The sequence below is a fragment of the Sinocyclocheilus rhinocerous genome, unplaced genomic scaffold (assembly GCF_001515625.1).
Source record: "Sinocyclocheilus rhinocerous isolate Xijiao unplaced genomic scaffold, SAMN03320098_v1.1 scaffold528, whole genome shotgun sequence".
Classification (NCBI taxonomy): domain Eukaryota; kingdom Metazoa; phylum Chordata; class Actinopteri; order Cypriniformes; family Cyprinidae; genus Sinocyclocheilus; species Sinocyclocheilus rhinocerous.
This window is the reverse complement of record NW_015634004.1, coordinates 139,197-161,687: the sequence shown is the minus strand read 5'-3', so window position 1 is coordinate 161,687 and position 22,491 is coordinate 139,197. Positions and strand designations below refer to the sequence as shown.

General features: G+C 36.4%; 1 protein-coding gene across 2 annotated transcripts in view; it reads left to right on the top strand.

Annotated features, from left to right (window-relative positions):
* LOC107744820 (tensin-1-like) overlaps window positions 1-22,491 on the top strand; it is a 267,547-nt gene that overhangs the window by 189,764 nt on the left and 55,292 nt on the right. The window contains exons 6-13 of one of the 2 annotated variants that reach the window (XM_016558643.1): window positions 6,659-6,708; window positions 10,030-10,249; window positions 10,293-10,415; window positions 12,879-12,943; window positions 13,250-13,333; window positions 17,458-17,570; window positions 20,480-20,540; window positions 20,892-20,967. In XM_016558643.1, the coding sequence (XP_016414129.1) occupies window positions 6,659-6,708; window positions 10,030-10,249; window positions 10,293-10,415; window positions 12,879-12,943; window positions 13,250-13,333; window positions 17,458-17,570; window positions 20,480-20,540; window positions 20,892-20,967 (792 nt within the window). Of the gene's footprint in view, window positions 1-6,658; window positions 6,709-10,029; window positions 10,250-10,292; window positions 10,416-12,878; window positions 12,944-13,249; window positions 13,334-14,230; window positions 14,311-17,457; window positions 17,571-20,479; window positions 20,541-20,891; window positions 20,968-22,491 lie in introns of those variants that run through there. The other variant, XM_016558642.1, reaches the window with a different exon arrangement.

The window sequence follows — 22,491 nt, the reverse complement described above, 5'->3', positions numbered from 1 at the left end:
TAGGGGTGTCCCCGACTAAGGATTTACATAGTCGAATCGGAATTTTCGAATCTTGCCGATAGTCGACTGATAGTCGAATCATATGTTTTGGGGGCGGGGGGCAAAATACATTACCAAGAGTCAAGTCAGACATTCGAGAGCCATAATTACGTTAACACACAGGGAAAATGTGTAATGGATGCCTCGCAGATACAAAAATACTGTTTTATGTTTTGATTAAAAGATAGTTAACATTAAACGTCAGCGAAACCCTAAGAATTCACAAAATGTTTTACAATAGTGCTCTCATTATAACGTTATGTATATGACAGTAGTTATTAATGTTCTGCATTTCTGTTTTGAGCTGCGCGCGCTGAAGATGACCAGTAGAATGAAGCATATGATAGCAGGGTTTAATCAATGGGATTTTTCTCATATAGTATACTCTTCGTAATTTATAAAACATAATGTTAATATTACAACTTATAGGCTATCTCCACAAAATACCCCGAATGCACATGAACGTGTCTGTGCGGCTCTGAATGAACTCCTTTTGTGGACGCGTACTTCACGCAACAACGTGCAGAAACACACAGCAACTAAACTCTAAAAATTCACAGCGTTTTATTATAATAGTGTTCTCATTATAATGTTATGTATATGACAGTCCCAGTCATAGTTATTAATATTCTGCATTGTTGTTTGTCCTGCTCGCGCTGCGCGCTGAAGAGATAATCACCGTTGTAACTTACTACAATGAAGCGCCTTACTGCAGCGTAACTCAGCCAAATGCATCTTATATGAGATAAATAATATATACACGATATTAACTGGTTGAAATGTTTTGAAATCACTTGTACCCTACCTGATAGAAAAAATCAAGTCTTTCACTCTGCCTGTGTCAATTTGAGTCTTGTTAAAGTTTTAAATCCCTGCCGCCGAGATGCTGCTCTGTCGGTCACAGATTATGGAAAGTGAAACTTAAATCTATAGGGGTGGTTGGATTTATTCACGCACGTTAAAATATTTATTTAAAGCTTCTTTCTTTTCAGATTCTTATTTACAGCATTATGTATATTAACTTACTGGGAGAAAACCAGTAGTTCTATGTAAAATCAGACATTTGAGCACCCCTATATAGCCAAAATGGCATGATCATAACTCCTCAGCGGATATTTGACTGTGAGATTGGGAGTCGAATCAGGTTCCTCCTATCGAATCGTCGACTATTAGAGGTCACCCCTAATATATATATATATATATATACATATGTGTGTGTGTGTGTGTGTGTGTGTGTGTGTGTTTGTGCATTTTGCCAACTATGAAGTGTGCACTAGCATGTAAGTGACTTTGAAGCTAATCGAAATGGGATTTAACAGTGTGCACAGCACATTTCAGTGCAGATGTGTTTTGTGAATGTGTCACAATATGATGCAGGCTTTTGGAAAGACTGTTGTTGAAGGACAAGCCAGTTAAATCTGTATTAGACATGACAGAGAATGTGCAACCAATGTGTGAGTGCAGAAAATCATTGAATCTCATGGACCCTTTTCACATTTCTGGGGTTCTCAGAAGTGGAAGTCATCATAGTTGGGTAAACTTCTATAGTGTTGAATGGAAACTAGAACAAATATACATTTTTGTGTTCCCATTTGCTTCAGTAGAAATAGTACAATAGCATTTCTATGACTTTCCAAAAGAGGACAAAAATATCAAGAGATTGATTATAGTGGTCAGACAAGAGAAAGCTGTGCCGTCCCTCCTTCGGCCGTTGCGTTAGAATCACTCATACAGTAATTTAATGTCAAGGTAGTGTAACACAAAGTGTAATATTATAAATGTACATCACATTTTTTAAATGAAAATATAAAATACTACAAGAAAATACTATTTCAGACAAAATTTTATGTAATTTAATGGTACTTGTAATTGTCATACTTGTCACTTGTCATTTCTATGTAATTATTTCTGAAATGTATAAGCAATTTCTGAGTGAAAACTGTTTCAAAGTAAATCATACACCTGTTTTTTTTTTCAGTGTAGGGAAATAAAATCTTTATAGCATTCAAAGACTAATTAAACTTCAAATGAGCAGACTGTAAAAGACCATTATGTAGTTATTTAAAATAATAATAATACTTTGTTAGATTTGCAGTTGTTAATAACTGTGGAAACGCCATCACATTCTGTAAAAGGGGTTCATTTCACATGCAAAGTGAAGGTTTACATAGACATCTCTTTTAGACATGGCAGCAAAAGTACATAGCTTGCTTCAAGGTCAGCGAGAGGATGGAAAACACTCATGAAAAATAAATTACGGCTATTTTTAGCATCCTAAGTGGACCTCAGGGATAAAAACTATGCATAACTTGATTTGACCACTTTAAATGAAAAAGAAAACCATACGTTTGTATTCTAGTGGAAAAGGAGGTGATAGGCCGTGGTTTACTGGAGGTGACACAACTGTGAATAGCTGAAGCCGTGAGGTCGGGATGATCATCTCCTCCAGTCAGCTGCTGAGTGTGTGACCCGGAGAGGGAGCAAAGGCTAGACCGAAGATCCAAACAAACGCGGGTGGCAGCAGCACACACACACACACAGTATGGGAAAGAGGGAGGGGAGAGGTGCCGAGGAAAAGGGAGGGGCCGGAGAAAGAGGCGGGAGGGAACAAAACAAGGGAAAGAGTAACTCTGCGAGTGGGAGAAGGAAGAAAGCTGCGGTCCGCTTGAGTTTGACGCCAGGCATGCGGCATCTTCGGCACAGCACAGAACCAAAATAGAGCTGGGAACGTGGGCCGCGCTTTAGGAAAAGGGGACTGAGAGGAGAAGGGACGCGTTAATTCCCAGCCATGAATCCCAGCGGCTCTCTACGGAGGCGTTTGTCCTCCCTTCGCGATGCTTGGAGGTGGAGTACGGGTTACCTGTTCAAGGTAGGCCTTCGGGTTTCCGCCGAACTTTCGCTCCTTTCCAGATTGTAGGTCTTGTAGGCAACTTTTTCCTCAAAGCTCTCCCTTGCTTTTTTCCCTGCGGTCTCTGATTGTTCTTTTGTCGGGCCCGCTCGAAAGCAGCGTTTCCAGCTGGTTTTGATCAAGCCTGGCTGAGACCCCCTCCATCCCCCCACCCAGCCTTTCTTGGCTGTCCTTCTGGGGGTCGCAATTATCGGCTGATTAAGGGAATGTTTTTGGAGCCGGGCACCGTGTGGCGAGAGATGGAAGGTGGACCCTGTGGATGGATAGAGGGGGTTTGCAATGCCAGGGTGTTTTACTCGAGTGTGTCGCAATGGCTTTCTCGGGCTATAAGTGAGCAACTTTGGCAGTCTCTCTTAGTATGGCTTATTTGTATTTCCTTGTGTTTTATGATCATTCATAATGGCCTGGCCCAGTAATCTATAAACACAAAAGTGTGTTACCCTACAAAATGTGTTAATGGATTTTTACAGTCTGTTCATTGAAAGCTCGATTAGGCTCTAAATACTATACGTGCAAACAATATTGTAATAGATTTCACTGGATTCTTGGAAAGGAGAATTATTTAGGAAATGAACGCTGTGGGAACATTTTACTTTAATGAATGCTCTTTAAAGGGACAGCTCACCCAACAGTTACAATTCTGTAACTCACCCTCATGTTGTTTCAAACCTGTATGACTTACTTTCTTCTGTGGTAACAATATATTTTAGATTGGTGTTTTTGTGCGTACAATGGGAGTCAGTGTTGTTTTGGACCCCATTGACTTTCATTGTGTGGACAAAAACACTGACACTTTCTTAAAAATATCTTACAGGTTTGGAATGACATGATGATGAGTAAATCATGACAGAATTTCGTTTTAGGTGGACTGTTTCTTTAAGTGCTTAGAGAATTCATTAAATAAAATGTTGAGGGTTCCCACGGTTAGTGTTGTGCTTTCCAGACCTGGAAAAGTCTTGGCAATTAGGTGATGTGTGTACAATATTTAACGGTTTTGGTTTTGGTTTTTGGATCTTGACCAGTCCCACACTGCAGCATTGACCAATTGCAAGAGTTTGGGGTGGGACTGGCTATTTGCCAACCAATGGCAAATTGGTTTAAGAAAACTGTTTGAAAACAATAATTTTGCTATGCCCTTTGCATTTTCTTTTCTCAACCAAATGAAATTCCAAATGGGTTTTGTTAAGACAGTATATTCTTGGTAATTTCTTTAGTAAATTCATTTTTATGTACTGCTTTTAAAATATTATGCTAGGCAATACTCATTAAGCAATTTCCCAGTTCCCAACAAATTCCCCAGATTCAAACCTCAGTGTGTTGTTTTCTTATTGGCGACATTTGAACTTGAAATTTTCCCATCATTTTATTTCCTTTAAGTTGTTCTATACTATTCTAAGACTGCTACATATGGGAAACCACATGCAAAGTCCATACAGTTTCTAGAAAAGGCCCCAGCACTGTGTGTAATTATACGTTGGATTCTGGGTTTTCTTAGTAAGCATTGTTCCTTTTTAGTCATGTCAGTCATGCACTAGTATGTCATTTAGATGGTGAGCGTAAACCACGCATCTTTCAATGCTTATCCTTCTTTTGTGAGACTCAGAGTGAGACCATTAACACTTTGACTTTTCTTGGCCTCTAAATGTAATTTTACAGGTGAAAAGTGTATTTTTGTTCCACTACCCACACCAAACCAAGTATAGTGAATAGATGACACACCTTTCAGTGTCTCCTGTGTGAAATCCATTTTATTTCATCCCTCACTTCACAAGCTGTCATTGCATTTACAGTATATACAGCTAAGAGGACATGCTCAGTGTTAGATACAGACCTACAAGCTCACATCAGCTCTCTTCAGACTGTATCAACACAGTTTTACATACAGATAAACACAAACTAAAAGTAACTGTTCAAACAAATGGCATTTTCATTGGTGTAATCAGCAGAACAGCCCGAGCTCTGGAGATGAACAGTAAACCTCCCCTGAGGATAACTGGTTTACGGTCATTTTTAAACAGGAAATGGGCTAAAAACATCTGGAAACTGTCATATTTGTGAGATCATTATTAGTGATAGACTACATTATCAGCCAGGCTGAATAATTGGACATGATTTGGTAATTTTGAGATTATCTGCATAGGCTAAACAGAGTTTGCTGTATGTTGTGTCAGTTCCAAACTATATATATATACAGTGGGTACGGAAAGTATTCAGACCCCCTTAAATTTTTGGTGCTTCTACTAAATACTGAGCATTTTTCAGTTTTTCTTTTTTAATAAATTTGCAAAAATGTCAACAATTCTGTGTTTTTCTGTCAATATGGGGTGCTGTGTGTACATTAATGAGGAAAAAAAATTAACTTAAATGATTTTAGCAAATGGCTGCAATATAACAAAGAGTGAAAAATTTAAGGGGGTCTGAATACTTTCCGTACCCACTGTATACGTATTTTTAAATAGAATTTTGAAAAAAATGATAGAATTATTTTTTATACAACTTTATTGTCATTTAATTGTTTTGTGAATATATTAGCATTATATCAACCATTTAAAAAATTCAAAATGTATGCTTTTAGAATAAAGATTAATATTTGAGAATCTTCCATTGACTTCCATTGATAGAATGTTCGGCATTTAGATTAAAATATAATTTATTTCTGTGATGCAAAGCTGAACTTCCATCAGCCATTATTCCAGTATAAAATGTCACATGATCCTTCAGAAATAATTCTGATATGCTGATTTATTATTAGAATTATCAATGTTGGCAACAGTTGTGCTGCCAAATTTTTTTTTTTTTGAAACTGCGGTACTTTTTCAGGATTCTTTGATGAATAAAATGTAAAAAAGAACAGCATTTTTCTAACAATATAAATCTTTGCTATCACTTCTTATCAATTTCACACATCCTTGCTGAATAAATGTTTTAATTTCTTTCAAAAAAAGAAAGAATAAAAATTTACGGTAGTGTATATTGTTAGAAAAGATTTCTATTTTAAATAAATGCTCTTCTTTTCAACTTTTTATTCATCAGAGAATCCTGAAAACAAGTATCACAGGTTCCAAAAAATATTAAGCAGCACATAATAAATATAATAAATATATTTATAAGATAATAAATCAGCATATTAGAATGATTTCTGAAGGATCATGTGACACTGAAGACTGGAGTAATGATGCTGAAAATTCAGCTTTGCATCACAGGTATAAATTAGATTTTAAAGTATATTAAAAATTGAAACCATTATTTTATATTGTAATAACATTTTGCAAGATTACTGTTTTTTTCTGTATTTTTGATCAAATAAATGCAGCCTTGATGAGCATAAGACCCTTCTTTAAAAACATTACAAGTCTGATCCCAAACTTTTGAGCGGTAGTGTATATGCACATTTACAGTGCATAGACGTTGTGTCTGTTGCACTGTGTTGATTTTCATACAGATGTGGCCATTAAGAATGCACATTTTTTCACGCGGCAGCATGCAATTCGTTACACGTGATCATGGAGCTCCCTGCAGGTGCTTTTTCAGATTTTTAAAAAAACGTTGTGTTTAACCAACAGAAAACAATGGGGAATCGGCTCTGATGGCCTAAAACTTTACCTCTGTTTTTGTCTGACTGTTTCCTTCAGGAAGCATAAATCTAGTTCATACACTGGCTTTACTCAACTACATTTTCATGATCCTAACTAGAATTTTCTTTTCTTTTAGGGCTCAACCAAATCCTCCAAGAGCATGGAGTCTCGACGCAGGCCATCTAGGTAAGAGATGTCTTTGTCTTCATCAGAAATCAGTTCAGTCAATATCTCATGTGTTGCTTTATGCTGCTATAGTGAACATCTCAAGGGATCTTCATAGCATTCCTAAATCCAGCACCGGTTGACATTTGACTCTGCTTGGATCAGTCTCACATTCTTTATTGCAGTTTATGAGTATGATGAATAAACACTCTTTAAAGCATCTACACAATCTCCAGAGATAAGTTACGATGTCCTAATAGGGCTTCTCTCCCACATACAGTATAGAAGATAAATAACGGCACGTTTATCTTGAGTGATCGTTTGCTATAGATACAGGCAGTAAAGGAGGCACTGAAAACAAATCCTTGTTACCATATTTCCGCATTCATTTCTATAAGGAAAATGAAGAATATATGCAACTGAATAGGCTATGTGGAAAAAAAACCCAAAACCAAAACATTTTTTGAAAGTGCAAAAAAAAAATCACACAACTTTTAGGATTGTTTATCTTTCTAAAAAAATACTAAATATATTTATTTCTCTATATTTATTTTAGAGTGGTAACCTTGATTTGTTTGTGCCATTGTATACAATGGTAACAATTTATATCTCAGTATTTATGGAAGGTAAACTAAAACAAAGTTTATACAGTATATTACATAAAAATGTGGTAATGGCTACACTCTAAAAAATGCTGGGTTAAATATAACCCAGCGCTGGGTTAAAAAGGGACAAACCCAGCTATTGGGTTGTTTTGACCCAGCGGTTGGGTTCAAAACAACCCAACCGCTGGGTCAAAACAACCCAATAGCTGGGAGTGTATTTTTGGATTCTTCTACATAAGTCAAATGTACTTCATCTCACTTGATTATTCTATTATTCTTTTTATTTGGAACTCGACGGATGCACACCAAAAGATAAGAATAATCAAAACAAATGAAAGATTAATCTTGCGTTATGTAACAGATCTCTGATCCATTCCGATGGTCTTATGTCTCTCAGCTGTTGGGTGTGTTCATGCCAGGCTGTGAGAAGACGCTTTGTCAAATTCACCACTACAAATAGCTCCCATTTCAGCTACCAGGGGGAATTTTTGCTTTATAATTACATGGGCTGCTATTTTATTTGTCTCTTTTTATGGGAAACTCTCCCTTGGGACCCTTTGTTTTTCTGCCAAAAAGCGCATTCCTGTTTTCATTGGTAGATGGAGTTTGTGCAGTAGATACAGTACTGTGGTTCATTTCTGGAGAATGAATTGCACCCGCTGATTGCGCTGTTTTATTTGCTTGCGCTATCTGTGTTGTTTTAGCTACCATTCAACTCAGGACTTATGCAAATCAGGTAACAGTGCAAACATGCCCACATAATCTATGAAAAGCACCTGAGATCCACAAACCTGAAATCATCTACTCCTTTGCCATAATTTTATCATCACTTAGGCTACGTCCACACGAAGCCAGAGCTTTCCCTATCTGATCTTTTTTTTCTCCTTGTCTCAAGAAATAGCTGCGTCCGCACGAAGCCACGAAACCGACACAAAGCAATATAGAATACATGCCAGACCAGCATGTGGTGCTGTAATTCTGCCACAGAGATGCACTAAAAATGGAGAAGAAGACTTGGACGAACATGGAACAATACATTTATTAATCCGTGTTAATGTTAGTTAATAAAAAGACAATCGTTCAGTGTTTGTTCATGTTTTTGTTGCTGTTACGTGACGTAGCGGTGTCTGACTAGGGGCGAGACGTGGGCTGATGACGTCATGCTTTCCACACGAAAACGCAAGGGCGGCGTTTTCAGATTTATTCACTCTGGGACCCGGTTTCAAAAAATATTGGTTTCACTCACCCAAAACGCCGGATCTGTCTGGACGAAACGCCTATACGATACAAAATGTATGCGTATACAGCTAAACGTGTCTCCGTGTGGACGGGGCCTTAATGAATATCTACTTCTGATTTTAGTATGAAAGTAATAGACAAATAGACTTAGAACCTGGTGAAGATGGATTATTTGTGCTTAGTGAATATGTTTGCTTAAAAGTGAATGAATGCACAAAACGTTTGGGCTTCCAAAATATTGTGGGATCGGGGGAAATCCTTAACATTAAAGGACTGTTTAGGGGTTGCTACGCCTTGTATTTTCCACACACTGAGATCAGCCAGAATCTCCTGAGAGTTGTGCAATGTTGTGCATGTTTTCCCAGACTGTGGTGCAAGTACAATGTTTATATGTCATGTACCACTCACAATCATGCGTTATTTACATTTATTTATCCAACATGCACTGAATGCAAACCGCTTTTCTATTAAAATCAGCCGTTGAGGGATTTACATGATTTACTGTGGTTGCAATGCCCAGAAAACATGACAGAATCCAGATTTTCAAGGCTAAAAATGGGCCTCACCAACAGGTATCTTTCCAAAAGCTAGTCTGCCGGAGTTCAAACACTTTGGCCCTCATTTACTCATGGTTTGTATGCTCTCTTCCAAAACATAGTGAGTTGCCTTACTCTCTGCTCCCTACTTGTTGGCTTTTAAGGCAGCACACTGTACAAATAGCACTGCTCACTATAGAAGTGAACCCTAAGCAAGCTCATGATTTCAGTAAAGCTTGGTGGTAGCATGTTGCAAAACTAACAATGTAAATGTTAAAAAAATAAACTATAAAAATTAAAATGAACACAAAAATGCATATTTATTGGATGAGAGTCTGTTTTACATTATACTGAACATACAGTATGTACTGAATGAATATATAAATGCAATAGAGCTCGTCACAATGCATTCTACCTTTTGGAAAAAAAAATGTTGGGAGCACACTGAAATGCTGCCTACTTAGGAATCTCACTAGGTTTTGAAACAAAGCCATAGATTAAAAGATGGCTCTACTTCCCTCTGATTGCCTTGAAATCCAGACCTGAGGAGAGAGTGAGGTCACAGATGGGGGTCCTGATTGTGGTTACATCCTTGGCAGGCTTACGTCTCACCAGTGACCAAATTGTTTTCCTTGGTCTGCCCTGCTGCGCACAGGGAATGCAGGATATTTTCATATCTCCTTTGTTTATCTCTGCGATCAATCTTTCCCCACTATATTTTATTCAAGCCATGCTGAACATCAGATATGCTTTAATAGACTGTTCAGCGCTGACATGTTTGAGGTGAGGCATTCTTCAGGAAAAAAATGTGATGATTTCATGATGTCATGTGCTGAGACACAAGACTTGCTTGACGTGCTCGAGTTGTGAATTGCCTTCGTTGCACACCAGGGGTTGTAGACATGAACTGTAAACTGAACTGCAAGTTCTCTATCCATTCTCTGATCTTCTGGTTTTTGCAGGAGCTTGAGTTTGATCCAGGCCATGGAGGAAAACTATGAGGTGGACCTGGTCTACATCACAGAGCGCATCATTTCTGTGAGCTTCCCCAGTAATGTAGAAGAGCCGAGCTACAGCGGTAACATAAAGGAAGTCGCCACCATGCTACGCTCCAAACATGGTGACAACTACTTGGTAAGACCTCAAAACTCAATAACTTTGAGTACTAAAATAAGTGTATTAGTAGTTGCAATACTATCTCAGCCCGTGTGTTTGTTTGCGTAAGGTGCTGGATTTTGGCTGGCCGGACCATCATGCTCCAGCCCTGGATAAGATCTGCAGCATCTGCAAAGCCATGGACACTTGGATGAACGCTGACAGTCACAATGTGGTGGTCTTACACAATAAGGTACTGTTTCATTTGTGCTTTTTCTGTTTTAGGAATGGGAGACATGTTTTTTGGCAACACTAGCAACAAACATTACAATGTCACGCAGTATGTAAAAAACCTAGTCAGATGGGATTTAAAATTTTGTAAGTGCACTACTGATACGAAGGCTGCTCCAAAAATCACAAAAATAAATATTATATTATATTGTAATATAAAATATTATATTATATTAAAATATAAATATTTACATTTACAGACAATCACATAATCTAATTTATGCATAAATGTAAATATATATTTTACATAAAATTTTTTATTTATAGTAGGCCTATTTATTTAAGTTAATAATAAAAAAACTATCAGTAAAGATAAGTAAATTACAATCCTAATAAGAGACAAGTTTTTGTTAATGCTTATTAAAATATTGTGTTGTTAGTTTAGCAACATGCTGACTCTATTGAAATCTATTGTGATTTGAACCTTATGAGGCTTGATGCGAGTTATGATGTTCCCTAGGCAGTAGCTAGCAGGACAGCTCACTAGGTTTTGAAACAGAGCTGTAGTGTTATGTTTGCCTAATAATTTTTTCATCTGCACATTGTAGTTACTGTAAATAGCAGCCATAGTGGTTTGTCAGTAGATGGCGTTCTCAGGCAGCTCTTAATAACCTGGGACGGTGTGGGGTCATTAAAGGTCATGGTGGTCTGGACAGTGTGATTTATGATGCAATTGCAATGTCTTTATGTAAGAAAACATGCCTGGTTTTACTTGTAAAGTTAATACTTGGCTATTGTTTTGAAAGCCTTTGCCTGACCCTGTCTTGAGGTTCAAGCAAATCTGTTTTCTTAAAGAATTCATTTGAATGTATCCTTCTGATCTGGTTAAGTCACATAGCTGGTTACCACTTACAAACATTAGAAGGATGACAACGCGTTTTGAAGTTAGATTGTAAAATGTTTCTTGTTGTTTTTGAGGATAGCGGTATCGTTAAGTGCCTCGCTAATGAAAGGGATTCTGTCCGTGAGTATAAACGTCAGAAAAACAGCCTCTTGTGGAGTTTGTGGGTTACCTTCTCAATGGCGCGCAAGTCTGTCCTGCTTTTAGAGAACCTTTTCACTGTATTCCCACTTGATTTCAAACAGACCCGACTCTTTCCACACCCTCAAGATGCATCTTACCCATTACTAGAGCTCCGTGAGAGCTTTAAGAAGTGCCAAGAGAGGTTGTGATCTGGATTTATAAAGGGCCAGGAATGTCTTAAACGCAAATATGCTGCCTTTTTAACAGGAAACCATAAACACTGCATTGTTATGGCAACTTGTGTTGTTCTTTGTAACAGTGGAAACACGAGGCGATGGCTTGATGGTGGAAATGTTCACTCATTCAGAAAGAACGCAACTGTGTGTTTAAAATGGCTCAAACCATACATGAAATAGTTTGTTTTAAGTTCTTTGCTGACCTGATGTATCGTGACGTTTTGGTCATTTGTGCTCTGAAGTACCTTTTGAACTCTGGAACAGTGTTACATTAGTATTAGAACATAATATAGCATTATAGTATTTATTAATGCTTTGAGTTTTTATTTTTTATATATTCCATTTACATTTTCAAATTTAGTTTAGTTTTAGAAATTTTGGTTTGGGTTTTTGTTGGTTTTATTAGACATACTTAACTATTTCGTTTTATTTATTTAAATTTTTTTAAATTACAGTTTTAGTTTTGTTCTTTTCAGTTTTAGTTTTAATAATTTTAGTACTTCAACTTAAACTAATTGAAAATTAGAAATGCTGCCTTGGAAACTAACTGAAATAAAACAAGTTTAAGTTTTTTATTTTATTTTAATTAACATTATAATTATAACATTATAATAATTAAATTTTTAATAATTTGAACGATAATTATTTTATGCTGTCATTCATATGATATAAATAATAAATAATGTTTTTTATATCTTTATGATATTATTATACATACTAATTTAATTTATAATTTGCACACAACACAATTTAATGTTTTGATATGTAATACTAATTTATACCACAAAACATCTCATAATTTATCAATTGCTAATATTTGTGCTACTGTTTTCCCAACAAAAGATGATGCCACTTCCTTTAAAAGGGTTTTACAAATAACTAACAGGGTAAAAAAAAAAAAAAAATTTTTAGGACAGAAAAAAACTATAAAAATATTATATTGAAATGTAAATGTATTAAATCTTTATTCTTGAGAAATGTGCTTTGTTTGTATCCGTTTGATTATAAAAAGGAAAAAGGAAAAAGTAATAAATAAATAAATAAACTGTCAATTTTTCATGTTAGAAGTTCACTTAATTGTAAGATATATAAAAATAAACAAACTAATATTATTTACATTTGAAAAATTTATAAAAAAAATCAAAAATTGATTACATAATAATAATGGAGGCATGAAATAATGTATTGCATTCATTGATAATCCCATCTTCCTCTCATCCTGCAGGGAAACCGAGGTCGAACGGGGGTAGTTGTGGCTGCGTACATGCATTACAGCAACATATCAGCGAGGTAAGACGTGTTGACAGAGTGCTGTCTGTGTTTATTGAATTAAAGATGCTCCTCTGAGCGCTTATTATGGAAAGACCTTAATCCCACATCACAAGACCGGCCATGCGTTAGGTAACACATGAGCGGGTGCCGGCGGGAAAAACAACTGCCAAATCGCATCACTTTACAAAGGCGGATTTATCTCAAGACTCAAATTAAGTACTGATCAAATTCATCCCTGATGCAAAAAGTCTATTCATGTCTATTCAGTCTATTTTTATGGGAAAAAAAAATATGTGTCCAGCAGCCATATCACCGCCTCTGCAGTGCAGACCAGGCTCTGGACAGGTTCGCCATGAAGCGCTTTTATGAAGATAAAGTGCTTCCTGTGGGTCAACCCTCCCAGAGAAGGTCAGTGGTGCTTTGTTTTCCCCATCTGACCGCTTATCTTTGTGCTTTATGAGTTTGACCCTCATTGTTGAGCGTTCAGCTTCAGCCATTGTTCAGATTTATGAGCTTCACCCTCCTGATAACACAGCCCTAAACATGCAAACGATGCCTGTATAGTTTTGTTAGGGTAAGTTAGGTTATGTGTTGTTTATCTAACCGTACCCTATGGCAGTGTAGTATGTCATTAAACGTAAAACTTCTTGATGTTGCGTAATCTCTCCAAGGTTTTCTAAGCACCTCATGTCTGATCTCGCCTCAGGACCGCCACTATTGTACATGTAAATTATATATCTTTCACTACAACTGGTCTCAGATCAGATGTGCTCAAATTATTGCTGCAGTTGCAGCTCAACTCACTGCAACATTTTTTTTTGTACTACTAACAAAAATAGTAAGGCGTACATTTATATAGGCATATATAGTATACTATGATTCAAAATGTTGGGGTCAGTGAAAAATGAATTATTTTACAAGGGCACATTAAATTGATCAAGCATGATAACAACGACATTTATAACGTTACAATTTCTATTTTAAAAGAAATGCTGTTCTTTTAAACTTCCTATTCATCAAAGAATCCTTAAAAATGTTTCATTGTTTCCACAAAAATTTTAAAAATGTTTGTTGAGCAGCTATTAGAAAGATTTCCGAAGGATCATCTATATAAATATAACGAATTAATTAACTAATTACTTAATTAATAAAAAGCTTCCAGTAAATTCAAAAAGCACATTTAAATACTTTTCCTGGAAGACAAGACAAAGATGCTTATTATGAATGTTTTTTTTTATTTTTTGTATTGGACAAAATGACCAAAGCGTTTACAATAATGTGTGTTTCCTTTGCCTCTGCAGTGCAGACCAGGCTCTGGACAGGTTCGCCATGAAGCGCTTTTATGAAGATAAAGTGCTTCCTGTGGGTCAACCCTCCCAGAGAAGGTCAGTGGTGCTTTGTTTTCCCCATCTGACCGCTTATCTTTGTGCTTTATGAGTTTGACCCTCATTGTTGAGCGTTCAGCTTCAGCCATTGTTCAGATTTATGAGCTTCACCCTCCTGATAACACAGCCCTAAACATGCAAACGATGCCTGTATAGTTTTGTTACGGTAAGTTAGGTTATGTGTTGTTTATCTAACCGTACCCTATGGCAGTGTAGTATGTCATTAAACGTAAAACTTCTTGATGTTGCGTAATCTCTCCAAGGTTTTCTAAGCACCTCATGTCTGATCTCGCCTCAGGACCGCCACTATTGTACATGTAAATTATATATCTTTCACTACAACTGGTCTCAGATCAGATGTGCTCAAATTATTGCTGCAGTTGCAGCTCAACTCACTGCAACATTTTTTTTTGTACTACTAACAAAAATAGTAAGGCGTACATTTATATAGGCATATATAGTATACTATGATTCAAAATGTTGGGGTCAGTGAAAAATGAATTATTTTACAAGGGCACATTAAATTGATCAAGCATGATAACAACGACATTTATAACGTTACAATTTCTATTTTAAAAGAAATGCTGTTCTTTTAAACTTCCTATTCATCAAAGAATCCTTAAAAATGTTTCATTGTTTCCACAAAAATTTTAAAAATGTTTGTTGAGCAGCTATTAGAAAGATTTCCGAAGGATCATGTGACACTAAAGACTGGATTAATGATGCTGAAAATTCAGCTTTGCATCACAGGTATAAATTACATTTTACAAACATTTTAAATAATTTTAATATTTCACAATTTTTACTGTACTTTTGATTAAACAAATGCAGCACTGGTGAGCATAAGAGACTTCTTTCAAAAACATAAAAAAATCAAACTGACCCCAGACTTTGCATGGTAAGTATGCGTGTCTGCATAAATATATATGTATTTTTGTATATTTTTCTTTAGTAGGTAATTAATAATTTACACTGGAATGCTTTTATCCTGCCAAATTCATCCTCATTTCTCAAACGCTCAAATCTGCACATACTAGTTGTGGAAGATATGTACGTCAGAATTCCTAAAGAATGATAATTTCACAAATATGTGCTGGAGAGATGCTGGAAGGCCTTGTTTGGGATGCCGGCCATTTGTGTTGTTATTTCCTGAGTTATAATTAGACATAAGTGGTTGCCAGTGTCATCTATTCTGCTGTTTAGCTTTATATGTACAGTGGAGTCAAAAACAAGACCAAACTTGGTAGTTTACACATTTCTAAACAAGGATAATTATGAATTATGTGCAAAAAGGAATATTTTATACTCTGCACTATTATTAGGTCACTAATCAAATAAGCAAAATAAGTGGCAATGATCATATGACTCTTTGCTTAGACAGTCAGATGTTCTCGCTTCCACTGATGCAAGATCGCAATGCTGATTGTGAATGGAAAAATGATATATTAAAGAAAAGAATGTACAATATAAATATTTTCACCAGTAGTTTCACAGCTTTTTGAACTCCATTATACAGTTTCAAACCCAAAGGCACTGATATAAGTGTACATACGCTTTGTGCTTCAGTACACATTTATGGCTCATAAGGGAACACTTGGCCACGGATGTGCTGCTTTTACAGAATCAGGCATTCCATCTGTGTATGGAAGGACTGGCACTTCAGGCTTCATTAAATCTAGATTTCATTGGGGCACATACTTGCGCTCCCTTCATGGAAAATGGAAAGGCAGAGTCATGGTAAGAGCTTTGCTCCAGGAGGAAAGAAGCAGCGTTCTGCTCTTCTGGAATAGAGGAGCTTAGGAACAAGTGAATGTTCATGGGAAACCAGGCCTCGGGCGTTCGGCAATGAAGATGCAGAAATGCACTGTCCCTCTCCTGGGACACGGCCTCAACCTTCAGGAAGAAAAATGCTTTTTCCTGTTTATAAAAGCTAACATCTGTGCTAAGAGATTGGAAACAACTGCAGATCAAAACGTCTCATGACCCTAAATGGTCTTCACAACAGTTTAGGTAGTATGTTATGTAATATGACTTTCATGAATATGTCTTTTGCTTGAAACCTAAGACTTTCACACACTCCGCGAGATAATACTGTACAACAGGTGCATCTGTGTTTTCTAAACTGGTGTTTTTGTTTGTTTGTTTGTTTCAGTAGTCAATGGCAGTACCATTAAAATCTCAAGATTTTATGAAGGTTTATGCAGCAAAACTAATATGCTGTTGAAAATGGTAGCTTATTTAAAAATAGTAAAAATACAGTAAATATTTATTATTATTTTTCTAGATATACTTATTTTTGTAAGCATATACTGTTCATGGTAACATATTACAATATGGTTCAGATGTTAACATTAACTTATGTTAATTTATACAACGTTAAATTTAAAAAAGTGTATCAGTATATGTAGAAATCAACATTAACCTATAATAATAAATACTGTAAAGTATTGTTAGTTCATGCATTAATGCTAATGCCTTAATAAATGCTAGCAAATTAAAACTTATTGTAAAGTTTTATTATATATTATTATCATATTATTACTTATTGTACATTTTTATTATATTATAGTATATTTAGAAATTAACATCAACCTAGATTAATAAATGCTTTAAACATATTTGTAGTTTATTCATTAATGCTAATGTCATAACTAATGTTAACAAACTGAAACTTGTAAAGTTTTATATTTTATAATATAAAACTACTTATATTATAACTATATATAATATAACTACTTATTGTAAAGTTTTATTATATTTCATATCATTATATCGTTATATTTTATATACTGTAAGTTTTTAGATATGCATATTTTATATATTGTTTTTTATTTTTCATAGTTTTTGTATTTTATTTACTTTTTTTGTATTTATCAGAGAAAGCATAAAAAGGATGATCTCAAAGCCTAGGACATGAATACATGCACTTTTGGGAATGCCATCATACTGTACATTTATCTTTCTGATTGCTTTATTGTTATTGATTTTTTTTTAAATTACTTGATACAGAAATAGTAGTAATTTGATATCCCTGATGCAGACTCTTCATATCTCAATCCTCCCCAGCTGTCTGTAATCTTGTGTGTAGTGTGTTCCACTAATTTGTTTTGCTTCTGTTATTTGTGATAATCTTTTGTTTTGCTGTAGGTATGTGCGTTATTTCAGCGGTCTGCTCTCCGGCCGCATCAAGATCAACAACAAGCCCCTGTTTCTGCACCACGTCATCATGCACGGGATCCCAAACTTCGAGTCCAAAGGAGGTGAGCTGACATGCTCTGACTGTTGGCCGTTTGTCAGCGACTGCTGGAGGTGTTGAAGGCAGGTTTCAGGGGTCCATCTCGACTCCCGCTGCTTTTGACGCCTCCCTGTCAGACTGACAACATGCTGCTCTATTACACACGTCTCGGGTGATCCAATCACAAGAGGTCAGCGCTAAATACAGGTGTAGACAGGGTCCAGAATGTTTTGTGATCTGATCATTGAAACCAGAGTCGGAGGTAGTCAGAAACACATGTGACCGCATCGCATTTGTAGTGTAAATGAATCCATCCTCCCTATACAGTGACGTGCAGCTTGATTCTCAAATCAGTGCTATGTAAAGGTTTCCAAGTGGTCAGCTGATTAAAAAATAGAAAAAAAGATAAAAAATTGTAAAAAAAAATTAATAATAATAAAATTATGGATAAAAAGCACCGACATTGAATCGATTTTACTGATTAAAGAACTCATAACGATAAATTATCTTATTATTTTAAAGGCATAGTTCACCCCAAAATAATTACAATTATTAATTTTTTTTTCTGCAAAACATGAAGATATTTAGAAGAATGTATTTTTAAAAAAAAATTTTGTCCATACAATATAAGTCAGTAGGGTCTAAAACAACACTGTAATGATATCAATTATGTAAGAACAATATACTCACTTTTAAAAGTTACATTATAAAACGGATAGTTCCGGTCCTTGATTCTGATTGGTTGAGCCGCGTTCTAAGCTGTTTGTAAATTACACTACAAACATACACCTTTGTTTACTTCTGTGTGTTGCTCGGCAACCACTTTGTTGGAACCACAACTGTTTCTGAGGAACTACATTGTTTGGTGGAAGAATACTGTTTTTATTTATATCATTACAGTTTATTTGCTCTGTTTTATTTTGTGAAACCTTACTACGTATATGGAATAACCGTTTTATAAAAGCAATAAGCCCCGTGAAGCCGTGGTTTACAGTGAATTTATAACAGCTAAGTAGCATTGTTAGGCACGATGCCAAAGACTATAGAATAGCCAAGACGTATCACTCGTATTGTTTTGAATGGGGAAAAATGCAATGCTCAATATGGATGCTCAATCGCAGGAAGCCCCGCCTTCTGAATGAAAGAGCCAATCGCTAATCGGTAAAGTCAGCGCATCACTGCAGCTGCCATTAGAAGTCCCGGTTGCTATAGAAACAGTCAGCTTTCTGAGACGTGCTCTTAGGACTGCGCATGTGCACTGGCTGATCTAGCCTGAAAAATACGCTTTTTATAACGCTATTTGAGCAAAATAAACACCATTTATGACACAGTTGTTGTCAGATTTCTTTGGTGATTTCAAATATGAAATTTAATCGTAAGCTTAGCGAACAATTTTGGAGAATTTGATGTTTCCCCATTCAAAGGGGTAGGAGCTGCACTTGCATGCCCGAGAGGCGTTTCAAAGATGGCTGCCGAGTGACATGACTTGTCTTAAAGAGACTTTGACGACACGAAGCGGAGTGCCTAAAACCCCCTTAGCTGTTATAAATTCACTGTAAACCACGGCTTCACGGGGCTAATTGCTTTATTAAATTTTTTTTTCATTTACTTTGGATACAGAAATAGTACATTTATTTATTTAGTTAGTTAGTTAGTTAGTTAGTGGTTTAAGTGGTTATGATTTTTCGTTAGTCCACCATCTTTCAAAATTTGAGAACCATTACTTTAAAGGAAAACCATCCAATCAACACAATTACAACTATATACAGTAAATTCATTGTCTTAAGTTTGAGTGATATCAACAAAGTTCAGTTAATTAAAGGTGGGGTAAGCAATTTTTCAAAAACGCTTTAGAAAACTGATTCGGGCCGACTAGCAAAACAAACTTGGAGCCAATCAGCAGTAAGGGGCGTGTCTACTCATGATGTGGAGGAGAGAGGGTTCAGTGCACAGGACGGACATTAGCCCAGCCGAGCGACAGAAAGATAGAGATGCTGGATAAAAAACAAAAAAAAGGAAAACGTCTAAGGAACAAAAGAAGGCTTAAGGCAAGAAGTAGGACCCGTGTAAATACCGGATCAGCTTTCCAGCGCTAGAGAGAACTCAAGGAGCGGAAGGCCTGCGATCGGACGCCGAGGTTGCTTTGTTTCTTCTCAATAGGTGAGCAACACCATGTCTGCGCCGCAACCGCTAAAGTCTGTCTAGTACACTGGACACGACAAAGCGACCGTTGAAAATCATTTGAAATTTGTGTCAATACATCATGAATAGAATGCAGCAGCAGTTTTCTGTCGGGGAAACTTTCTTTATTAGTGTTTTCTTGTAGTGTCGTGCCACGCCGCATCCAGTGTAGGCCATAGATATGTATATATATCTATGGTGTAGACTGCATCACTGATTATAATGAGTTCCATAGTATTTTGTCGTGCCACGCCACTCGTGTCCGGTGTAGACACGGTGTAACATTGGTCTTGCTTTGTTTCACAGAACTAATCGTTGCCTGGGTTGCGTACGTATGTGTGGGGCGGAGCTATCAAAATAAGGGTGAGACCCTTTTGGGGTAGGGGCGTGTTTGTTTTGGTGATTTCAAATGTCAACATTGGCTACCAGAAATCGCTTACCCCACCTTTAATAGAAGGTCAGCTTAAATAAATTATGCATGTAGTTATGATATTTCATACACTCTCTTCGACAAAATCCAATCACATGTATTCTTAGGAAGTACATTTGAGATGCATGTAAATACCTGTAAACATTCTATAAACATTATAAAAAAGTCTCGCCTTGTTTATCTTCAGAGAAGCATATAAACAGGATCTGAGAGAGTTATAGAGACAGTTTTTGCTCCAAAAGGAAGACGTGATGAGCCCTTTAGATACTCCGCTCTAGTAACGCCGCCTTTGTTCTCTTTCACTTTCTCTCATGGTTTCTCAGGTTGCCGCCCTTTCCTCAAGATCTACCAGGCTATGCAGCCCGTCTACACATCTGGGATCTAGTAAGAAACACCCCATGTTTTCCTACACGGTATTGCTCATGCTTCCCTGGCATGTAGCCCAGCCTTCAAGACGTCCAATCACAGGCGGCCCTCTGTGTCTGGGGGGTTTCTGAATCACACACACTCAGAGGAGCCCACGTGTGCTTTTCCCATACATCACTGAACTCGGCCGCTGTAGCTTCCTGCATGCTCTCAGACTGCAGCTGTGTTGTTATCAGTAGGGATGACCCTTTCTGTTAAATGCAAATACAACGTTTGGCAGCCATGCATTGATAAGTTTAGGCTTATGTTTATGTTTAATGTGTTTTTTTTTTGTGGTTAACGGTTGTGTGTCTAACTGATGGTTTGCAGTAACGTCCAAGGAGACAGTCAGACCAGTATCTGCATCACCATTGAGCCCGGCCTGCTTCTGAAAGGAGACATCCTGGTAAGAATGAATCTCACAAAACCTGTCAAAAAACATCCAAGTCGTATTTCACCCCAAAATAAAAAATAAAATAAAATATTCAGTGAATTCATATTCAATAGACAGTGAAGTCTATTTTAAGGACGTATGGATCTGACATATTTTTATGACAGTTTAATACATTTTAATACATTTTCACCTCAGTGTATGTGTGTGAATTTTTGTTTATTATTATTGTACTGTATTGTACTTTTGTCCTTATTTAAATAATAATAAATTATTATTATTATTATTATTATTATTATTATTGATTAATTATATTATTATATATTATTAATCATGATTAATCGTATCCAAAATAAAAGTTTTTGTTTATATAATATGTGTGTGTGTGTGTACTGTTTATATTTATTATGTATATAATAAAGACACACACATACAGTGTATATTTTAAAAATATTTACATGTATTAACATGTATATATTTTTATTCATATCATTTATATTATATATAAATATATTTAATATAAACATAACATATTTTTCTTAAATATATACATGTATGTGTGTGTGTGCGCGCTTAATTGTTGTGATATCAATGTCACAATGTAAACAAATCCTGCTGGTCCTGAAATTGTCATACATAAAATGTAATTTCTTATTGTTTTTCTTTGATTTTGGGTTAAATATGATCTGTTCAGAGTTGAATTAAGACCTCAGAAACTGGGGGAAAGCAGCTTGGCACAAGTTCTTCCTCCATTTATGGGCATTTCTCAGAGCAACATGCCAATAATAAAGCAGGATGTCTAGAAAGGCATCCATCAGTCCTTCATTCCTGATGAGAGCCACTTTTCTCTGCATGAATTTATTTGCATTTTACCTCAGAAAGCTTTTTGGAAGAGAAAGCCAAAAAGAGCAAAGTGCTTTATCATCTGCCATAATGCTGCGCTTGTAGAGGGGCTCTTTCTCTGATGGGCTCGATTTCAGAAGTCCTTAGTAAGCAAAATCAATCAGAGCTGATCTATAGAGGACTCTAACCTGAACACGAACCACAACATTGCACTGCACTTCTGCCAAAGCATATTGTAGATCAATATACGCCTAGCATGAAAAAGCTTCCCTTGAGGAACAAAGGGGTTCAAATGTTTGAGGTAACAACTGAAAACACTTCTATTTTGCAATATTTATCAATAGTTGGTACTGTATGCATCCATTTTGCTTAATCTCCATCATGACTTTATTGTTTTTTTTGTTTTTGTTTTTTGTATTCTCAGAGAAGTGGCTTGTTTTTAAAAGCTTCATTTTGTTAATTGTGACTCACTGAGATGTGTTTTCCCGAGGCAGACCCCCCATGTGTGCGGCTGAGCCTCTGCTGCAGTTTGGGAAAACCGCAGGATGCTCTGCCAGCCCCCATCTTCCTCAGTTCGGTCGTGTTTGTTTTGTTTCACTCTCCGAACTGAAAAGCTGTACATTTTTTGTTCATCTGCCCTAAGTTAAGTAAGTTAATTATAGTTATTTTGGGCAACAGAAAGAGGGATACAGTTTC